This window comes from Cyprinus carpio, unplaced genomic scaffold (genome assembly GCF_018340385.1).
Source record: "Cyprinus carpio isolate SPL01 unplaced genomic scaffold, ASM1834038v1 S000006791, whole genome shotgun sequence".
In the NCBI taxonomy this organism is placed as follows: domain Eukaryota; kingdom Metazoa; phylum Chordata; class Actinopteri; order Cypriniformes; family Cyprinidae; genus Cyprinus; species Cyprinus carpio.
The window spans coordinates 137,167-147,561 of record NW_024879378.1 but is presented as its reverse complement, the minus strand read 5'-3'; the positions used below and the strand labels follow the sequence as shown (position 1 = coordinate 147,561).

Below are 10,395 nucleotides of genomic sequence, written 5' to 3'. Positions count from 1 at the left end.
TCATCCAGGTACTTTTTGCATACTGTTTTATGAATACTATGAATACTGTGCATTCAGACATACTTCTCTTATCACATACTGCTTTTAACCATCTACAAAGATAATGTGCATTTAGACATGAGGTTGGCTCAGAGCAAACAAGTGTCACAACATATTTGATTTGACTTGAATTTATTTGACAAGTTTACAAAACTGTACAAAACTGCATTTTCAGAAATCAATCAAGAAAATAATATATATATATATATATATATATATATATATATATATATATATATTATTGATAATGTATTCAAATACACGGCCCCTGAGTCAAAATTTCAAATTTTGATTTGATTTGAATTTATTTGAAAAGTTTACAAAACTGCATTTTCAGAACTCAGTCAAGAAAATAAAAAAAAATATTATTGATAATGTATTTAAATACACGGCCCTGAGTCAAAATTTCAGCCCATTATGAAAGTGACATGACATTTGGCCAAGTGTGGTGACCCATACTCAGAATTAGTGCTCTGCATTTATTCCATGCAAAGTGCACACACTGTACATTAGAGAGAGACACCTACAGAGAGAGAGAGAGAGAGAGAGAGAGAGAGAGAGAGAGAGAGAGAGAGAGAGATAGAGAGAGAGAGAGAGAGAGAGAGAGAGAGAGATCCACAAGGGCAAGTAGCCCCAGGCCTTATTTTTGAGTCTGTGCTTCATCATTGTTTTATTTATTTATTTTTTTAACAAATAAGCATAGGAAAGAAAAGGTGTAAAATGCTTATCTCGGAGAAAGAAACGAGATCCCCACTGTAATCCAGGTGGAGTAATTTATCCAATATTCATCGTAAAATCGTGTGATCTGAATTAACAATCTCCATTACTGGACTTCTGTAAGAAAACAGATTTACATAAGAAAGAAATGAACAGAATGAGACACAAAAAAGGACAATCATCAGCACCAGTCAGTGAATAAAGTCTGTTTGAAATGTTTCTCTTTGTAAACTGACTGAATAATTGTTATTTAATATATATTCAACTTTGACCTCTGACTCTAATGTATTAAGTTCTCTCCATATAATAGCAGTCAATACTTACATTATCGACATTGAACAATACAAAGCTGATTAAAAAAATCTGAGAACTTATCCTTCAAACGCAAAATCCTTTTGAATTGGAAAATGTTCAGAGTATGATTTGAAGTCTCTATTACATAGTACATCTCAGTTTCCACATGTTATATCAGATACATGTAAAACTTACCAGTATGATTTGCTTTTACATAGGAAGTAGTCTTGTGGTTGCAGTAAACCAGAGCTGCAATAATGGCCAGCAGAACACCAACACCAACACCAACACAACATATTGCTATTACAATGCCTGAAGACAGACCAGAATCTGGAACAGCTAAAGAGAGACAGTCATTAGTGTAACTAATGATTTACCAATCATTCTTTTTACCATTATTTTTGAGTGACACATTTATCAGCTTAATAATATTATAGTATTAACAGCTTACTGAAATTATGTTTTCCAATAGTATCAATAATTAAGCATTTACAATCAGAGATGGGTATTAACATGCTGCATTTGTCATTGTGTCATCACATTTTACTATTTTTTACCGGTACATGAACAATGGCCAATTTGTGAATAAATCAGCCAGTCGATTATTTTCAAACTAGCAACTTACTACATAATTAGCCTTTTACTTTTACACTTACTCAGGTTATTATTCACATAACTATTTTAACTCCTACTTGAATAATAATTTAATCAATCATCAAGTAGTTCAATCATGACAACTCTCTGAAGATTTTAGCATATGAGAATTTACAACACACAAAAAATTATTAAAAAAAAAAAAATTTGGGACACTGTACAAATTGCGAGTAAAAAAAGGAATGGAATAATTTACAAATCTCTTAAACTTATATTTTATTCACAATAGAATATAGATAACATATCAAATGTTGAAAGTGAGACATTTTGAAATGTCATGCCAAATATTGGATCATTTTGGATTTCACGAGAGCTACACATTCCAAAAAAGTTGGGACAGGTAGCAATAAGAGGCCGGAAAAGTTAAATGTACATATAAGGAACAGCTGGAGGACCAATTTGCAACTTATTAGGTCAATTGGCAACATGACTGAGCATAAAAAGAGCCTATCAGAGCGGCAGTGTCTCTCAGAAGTCAAGATGGGCAGAGGATCACCAATTCCCCCAATGCTGCAGCGAAAAATAGTGGAGCAATATCAGAAAGGAGTTTCTCAGAGAAAAATTGCAAAGAGTTTGAAGTTATCATTATCTACAGTGCATAATATCATCCAAAGATTCAGAGAATCTGGAACAATCTCTGTGTGTAACGGGTCAAGGCCGGAAAACCATACTGGGTGCCCGTGATCTTCGGGCCCTTAGACGGCACTGCATCACATACAGGAATGCTACTGTAATGGAAATCACAACATGGGCTCAGGAATACTTCCAGAGAACATTGTCGGTGAACTCAATCCACTGTGCCATTCGCCGTTGCTGGCTAAAACTCTAAAGGTCAAAAAAGAAGCCATATCTAAACATGATCCAGAAGCGCAGGTGTTTTCTCTGGGCCAAGCCTCATTTAAAATGGACTGTGGCAAAGTGGAAAACTGTTCTGTGGTCAGACGAATCAAAATTTGAAGTTCTTTTTGGAAAACTGGGACGCCATGTCATCCGGACTAAAGAGGACAAGGACAACCCAAGTTTGTTATCAGCGCTCAGTTCAGAAGACTGCATCTCTGATTGTATGGGGTTGCATGAGTGCGTGTGGCATTGGCAGCTTACACATCTGGAAAGGCACCCTTAATGCTGAAAGGTATATCCAAGTTCTAGAACAACACATGCTCCCATCCAGACGTTGTCTCTTTCAGGGAAGACCTTGCAATTTCCAACATCACAATGCCAGACCACATACTGCATCAACTACAACATCATGACTGCGTAGAAGAAGGATCCGGGTACTGAAATAGCCAGCCTGCAGTCCAGATCTTTCACCCATAGAAAACATTTGGCGCATCATAAAGAGGAAGATGCGACAAAGAAGACCTAAGACAGTTGAGCAACTAGAAGCCTGTATTAGACAAGAACGGGACAACATTCCTATTCCTAAACTTGAGCAACTTGTCTCCTCAGTCCACAGACGTTTGCAGACTGTTATAAAAAAGAAGAGGGGATGCCACACAGTGGTAAACATGGCCTTGTCCCAACTTTTTTGAGATGTGTTGAGTGCCATGAAATTTAAAATCAACTTATTTTTCCCTTAAAATGATACATTTTCTCAGTTTAAACATTAGATATGTCATCTATGTTGTATTCTGAATAAAATATTGAAATTTGAAACTTCCACATCATTGCATTCTGTTTTTATTCACAATTCGTACAGTGTCCCAACTTTTTTGGAATCGGGTTTGTACTTAGTCTTGGCGTAATAGATCTGCTACGCTGCTGCTGAATTGCTGCTGCTGTTGGTTATTGCTGTAGTTGTAGACTATTGCTGCTGCTGCAAGCAAGAACAGAACTTGCTACTGCCAATGCATATGGCGATATGGTGCCGTGAGTATTGAAGACATCCTGCAGCTGCACAAATAACATATAAAATATATCCAGGTGGAGCTGGGGAAGGTGAAGGGTTTAAGAGAAACTCTGAAAGCGCGCTGCAGGAATTTCAACTGAATTCTAGCCAGCCATTTAAATGCAAGGCAGTAAGCGTGGCTGACAATCCCTCTGAGTCGAAATAAACCAATATCCCAGAATAATTCATTTAATCAAACAGTACACTGTCTGAAGTGCTGTGAAGAGAGAACTGAAGATGAACACGAGCAGAGCAGCATGCGTTGTACTAACTGTTCTATGTGGACTCAGAGCGCTGTGTAGTCTGCACACTGTGACTCCGTGTTGTTTCAAGCACATCATTCTGAGCACGGGATGCGCATAAGCGCTCTGTGATGCTCTATATTGGCGCCTTTAGTATTATAATACTTTTCTGTGCTATACATTTAAAATAAACGTCTTTTAGATTTCTATATAAATGTATATACTTGTTATTTCATGAATGTATTTTACAACAATACAAAGAGGAATGCGTATATCATTTTACCAGATTTTAGACTTATTCACTTTTATTTGTAAATAAAATATTTCACTAGATTTTATAAAATTATTGTGCACCCGTGATTTTTATCTTTTGCTGCTGAATTTCCACTAACTCAGTTTATTATAGTACTTTTGTCATAGATTATGTTTATATATTTTATTATTTGTTATTTTTCATTCAAATTAATTTGTCTATATGTAGTAGATTGTGTTTAACACAATCAGGCCAACACACAGAAGTACAGAAATTCTACATTGATTTAAAAAAAAAAAAAACCTGTGCTGGTATCGGATTGGATCAGTTTCAGCAAATACTCAGAATTTTCGGTATTGGATTGGTTTTCTGAAAAAATGTTATCGTTGCATCCCTATAACTAATGGTTTGGAATCTAAAAGTAGATCGGTTGTGGTTGTTGCATAAGCCTCGTCTGAACTAGCTTTCTACATAATTTTAGCATTATCAGTTGTCCTTAACCGCAGGTGGATGAGAGTCCTCTCCAGGGTCAAGTTTTAAAAAAAAATATTTTAATAGAATTTTGTTAAGACATCGCTGCTAGATAACATATAACTGCAAAGTACAATGCAATAACTGCTAATTGGCTAACACAGATGTCAATCAAATTCATCAAGCATCATTCAAAAATCACATTTTATTATTTTAAGATTTGAGATGGCACAGTCATGTTTGTAATTATATTGAACGCAAAGAAATAGCAAAAATCTAATAAATTAAATATTTTGTAAATAACTGGGTGGACCTATGCATAAAGTGGGCTACTCTGGCTACACCCCTGGTAGGATCTCAGTGTCATTAAAGTCAGATAGTCAAGACACATTAACAACAGGTGCGCGCAAGTAAACTATAAGCAGTGTAACCAGCACTACACACCCACATGAAAGCACAACCGGTGATTATCATATGACATGCAACATATAGGAATTCCGTGAGTGGTGGACGGGAGCGCCAAGTTTATGATGGTTAGAAGAAATCTCTAGCATTAATTCTGATCATAGCTTGTCTTGAAAAGGGAAGACTAATTGACGTTTGTCATAGAAAAAGTCAAATCTAAAATTTGATAAATTTAAATTAATCAGCTGTCGGTGAACATGTCAAACTAAAGATCTATGATCAAAGACTAAAGATTTAAGCATAGGATTAGAGGAATCTTTTAGGATTTGTGAAATTTGTCTCAGATGGCTGAATTGTGGCCAAATTGGTACAGTATGAGCCTGGCTTAAGTTGTAGTAAAAACACTATCCATTTTCTTTACCAGTAACTTGTAGAACCAAACTCTAAAAGAGTGTTTTGTCAACAAACTCTACCTAGCAGTGTAGGACAAAGATTGTTTCGGATAGTGTAACTTGTTCATATAGTGCTGATCTAATTATGATAACAGTTGCATTAGAAGTCTTGAAATACTCACAACAGACAGTAAGAATGATTCTCTTGAATTTGGTGGTGTGTCTGCTGCTGGTGATATCAACATGATAAAGCCCAGCATGGTCAGCTCTGATTTTCGAGATGGTCAGAGATCCGGTCTTACTGTCCAGTTTCAAGCTGTCTTTGAATATTGCATCAGTACCATCAAATGTGGAAAATTTCCCAGACTTTGGGTCGAGTTTTGCTATGATGGAGTCTCCGTGTTCAAACCTCCATAGAATCCGATCATATATTTGTATTTCAGAAACATTAGTGTGTAGAGTGATAGTCCCTCCCACCTTCACCATCAGTCTATTCTCTCCATCTGTCTCAACAGAGAACAGGATTAACACATAGTAAATCACTGCCAGAAAACCTGCAGATTTAAATGTGATTACAGTGACTTCAAGTGCTTTAATTCAGCAAAAATTTAAAGAATTTTTTGTGTGTGTGTCTGGATCTGTTAAAAAAATCCAATTCATATACAGTAACTTGAATAGGACTCTTCTATGATGAAATGCTTTTAATTACGGAGTTATTTATTTATTTATTTTAAAAATGTCTTAGACACTGACTTATTTTTCATTGACCCATATTATATTTTCACCATTGACGCGACTCACCAATAGAAGTCACACTGAATGTCTTGTGTGTGGTGTATCTGCTGCTGCTTTTGCTGATGTTGATTTCATAAAGTCCAGAGATGTTAGGTTTGACATTAGTAATGATAAGCGATCCAGTCTGATGGTTCAGATGCAGTCTGCCTCTGAATCTCCCATCAAGAACATCATCATATGTAGAGAAGATTCCAGCTGTTTTATTTATTTCAGCTATGAGTGCGTCTTTTTCAATAAACTTCCAGGTTAGCCGAACTTCTCTCTGTATTTTAGTAATACCAGTGTATAAAATGACGGAATCTCTTTCCAGCACTGACACTGACTTCACTCCATCTGACGTCAAATCACTCACACCTGGAAACAGAGGCAAGGATTTGTTATTTTCAAACACATTCACCTGAGATAATTGAGCTTTGAACCTTGAGACTTTCTGCAGTTAACATTTGAACAACCAGTTTCTGTGACTATTTAGATCTTAACTGGTGAAAATGTAAAAATAAGAGAAACAATTATAAATAAAAGTACAGTAATCATTTGGTTAACCACAAGTGAGAGTTCACCAAATTTGAACTTTCAAAAGCACAGCAATAATGGTTGACCTTAAAAACAAAATAATAATAATAATCTACACACACATTTATTTATTTATTTATATATAATGGATGCTTATCAAACACAAACCCCTAAAGAACGATAAAGACCCACCTATCTTTAAACAAGCATAAAGAGGCGCGCTTAGCGTTTTCCACGCGTTTTTAGGCACGACATGTGAAACGCCCCTAATACTATCAGTTAAACTTTTTTTTTTTTTTTTTTTTTTTTTTTTGCTGCATGGTAATAATATATCTCATATGTTAATTCACCGGGCGCGTTGACGCGCAACCACACGCCTACAGACATATTTAGCTGAGCAAGCCAAATGAAGCGAGCGGAAAGTAGGCTACTATGAGACCATTTTCGACAGAAAAGTGCAACGAAGTTACTTGCAAAATATGCTACGCTGTATTAAAAATAAAGCAGTAGTGCAAGTACAATGCAACTTGCGACGCAAACATCCACAAGCAAATAAAATGAGCTTCCCAAAGCTGGCCACTCTAGCGAGACGTTATCTCTTTATTCCCGGGACATCTGTGCCACCGGAGAGGGTGTTTTCTGCCGCGGGGTGTCCACAGGCTGCGCTCCAGACTAACCCCACATCATGACATGTTACATTTTTTAAATAAAAAATGAAAAAAGAAATTATCGTGGCTGGAAAAATTATCGAGCTCATTTTTTTAAATTGTGCGATTAATTGATTTATCGACTATGGCGACAGGCATCTGGGCAAGCCAAACAAAGCCAAAACGTGGGTATTTTAGGCAATATAGAAATCCTGGCCAGGACATGTCCTGGGAAAATGGCACAAAAAACCATAATAGCAGTAGCTATATTTCCTTGGCCATAGCTGTTTGGAAACTGTGTTGCTTAAAGCTATTTAATCACTATTCAAACCTAATGTTTACCAGGATTTATAGACTGCTCCAAACACAAGGAAGGTAGAGCCTGCAGTAGCAGACCCAAAGGTGTGCTTCAACAGGACAGCAGAAAAGATGCTTAAATGTGTGAGAGCTAAACACAGCCCTGTTTCACCCCATTTCACATGTTGAGCCATCAAAGACAACAGTTTCCTTCATAGTCACGTCATCATGGAAGAACTTGTTCATGCTAATGAATGTTAGCAACTTATGTTGACTAAGATATTGAAAAGACCATCTCTGCTAGCCAGATCAAAAACCTTGACGAGATCAGCAAGTCCATATTAAAGGGTTACTGCTGCTCCCTGCACTTTCTGCAACCATAGGAGTGATAAGATCATGTCGACAGTGGATCTGTTGATTCAGAACCCACACCATGACTCCGGATAAACTCTCTCAGCAAGAGCCTTGAGTTCTGTCGCACAGACATGCACCTACCCTCCTCCATCTCTAACTCCTCCTATGCAGATACATGATCACTTAACTGCTCGCCCACAGAGATATATCATCTATCAAGCTCATGTTGCCCAGATTGTTCAATATTTTCACAGTATGGAGTTACTCTACTGGTATATAACTGTATATATAAAAATATTGGGAAATTGTTTAGGCTTCGGGGGGTTCAAACCTCAGTCAGGTGTATAATAATAATAATAATAATAATAATAATAGTTACTAGAAAATCTGTTTTTTGATGATATGAAAGGCATATGGTCACTAACGCGTTATGGAAACTTTGGTAATATATTGAGTTATGATGCTTTTTGAAGTAAATACAATCTAGGTTGATCTTCTAAAATGTCAAAAATATAAAGAGTATGCCATTGCAGATGTTTTAAATTAGTTAATGAACATTTGAGATATTCAACGATAATAAAATGCGTAATGTTGCGATATAAATCAAGTTTTATTGATGGAAAAAAAGTTTTCTTACAGATATTTGAGGAATTGTTTATTACATTTCCCAGGAAAAGTAAAGTGATCATATATTTTGTCATTATGAGAAGACAGAAGTGTGTGAAATTGGGACCAAGTTTCTATAATTTCCTGTTAACCCTAAATGTGAAGAGGTAAAATGTAAAATTATGAGTCATATATATATATACTCTGCAAAATAATTTTAAAGAATGAGATTTGATATTGGGTGTTGAGATGTCTGTCAAATATGCAAGTAAAAAGACTGAAACAGTTGAACACTTGTTTTCACTGGCACGAAAAGTAGTCGCAGATGCCAGAGATTTTCTCTCAGTGTAGAAGGTTGCAAGTGCTGATTATGCAATTAAAATAATTATTAAATATCTGACACACTCACCACTGACATTGAAGGCCTTTGATGATAAACCTCTTGCACTGTTGATCTCAAGTCTATAAAGTCCAGAAACTGCGGTTCTGATGTTTCTGATTTTAAGATCTCCGGTTTGATTGTCCAGTTGCAGATTGTTTGCATTAAGTAATTTTACTGTAGACTTATTGAGCTCATTAATTCTAGCAATGATCAAATCTTCATGGGTCCACTCTATCACATCGTCTATCTGTATTTCATTAAGACCAGTGTGTAGAGTGACAGAGTCTCCCTCCATCACTGACACAGTCTCGACTGCATCAGTATCAACGCCAAGCACACCTGCAGAACATATAGAAAGTTACTTAGAGAGACTACACATAACACTGAGATCTTGCCAAATAAACATCAAGTGACTTTCTGCAGTCCTACATCAAAATGAACATTAAATATGAAAGCAGAAATAAAGGTCAAACCAGAGAGTACAAATGAAGAGGGGAAAGTACAGTGTAAGTCTGTAGCCACACTCCATTGGTAAAAAAAATATATATATATATTATTTATTTATAAGCACCTTAATCATGAGTTCTATTCCAAGATTATTTATGCATAAAGAAATTACCTATGAATTATATGATTATATTCCAAACAAACAGTTTATTTTAAATCACTTGCTACATAAAAAAAAAAACAAGAAGACATTTCGTTGTTTTATCCAAACAACATCCTCATAACAAATAGCCTATAGACAAGATCAAACCTTCACATGATCTGCACACATGAAGATTTGCCAGAGCTACTTCCTGTGTTTTCATAATTGAAAATGGCATTTTGATGAACATCTAAACTTTTTTGTTGTTTCTTTTTATGCAGTCCAGTGATTTTAAATAAAGAGTTTGTATGGAACATTTCCATAACCTAGATGTTTTTAGAAAGTGAAAAATCTACATAGACAAACATAAATACACAACTATTATAGCTAACTTTATCTTTGATTTTCATTTCAAAATATTAAAGTAGAAAAAAATATGTACACAAGAAATGTTTGGTTAAAAACAAACCATTGCTGGGTTATTTGACAGCAAATATTAGACAAACATGCTGGATTGCATGAACTGAATGCTTATATAAAGAAAAAAAAAACTAGTTTGAGTAGGATACATGTTTTCATTGAACTCATTCCTCGCCACTGACAGAATTTTCTGGCAAAGATTGCATGAATAAAACTTTTTGTTTGTTTGTTTAAACGCAGAAGCTCTGTTCTTTGTTCTGACATTTAATTCAATTAGCAGTGTTGGGAAAGTTCACTTTCTACATGAACTAGTTCAAAATTCAATTCACAAATTTTAAATGAACTAGTTCAGTTCATAGTTCAAACTTCAAAATTTTGAACTAAGTTCAACAGTTCTCCAAAATGAACTAGGTCATAGTTTTTCTTTTTTTCATATA

General features: G+C 35.5%; 1 protein-coding gene across 1 annotated transcript; it reads right to left on the bottom strand.

Moving 5' to 3' along the window:
* Nucleotides 1–600: 600 nt before the first annotated feature.
* On the bottom strand, nucleotides 601–9,282 carry LOC122144862. Its single transcript, XM_042756082.1, has 5 exons — nucleotides 8,977–9,282; nucleotides 6,157–6,504; nucleotides 5,538–5,858; nucleotides 1,246–1,389; nucleotides 601–873 (listed from the first exon to the last, which is right to left on the bottom strand). Exons 1-5 carry the CDS (start codon nucleotides 9,242–9,244, stop codon nucleotides 863–865), a joined length of 1,092 nt encoding a protein of 363 aa, XP_042612016.1. The 5' UTR covers nucleotides 9,245–9,282; the 3' UTR covers nucleotides 601–862.
* Nucleotides 9,283–10,395: the final 1,113 nt, after the last annotated feature.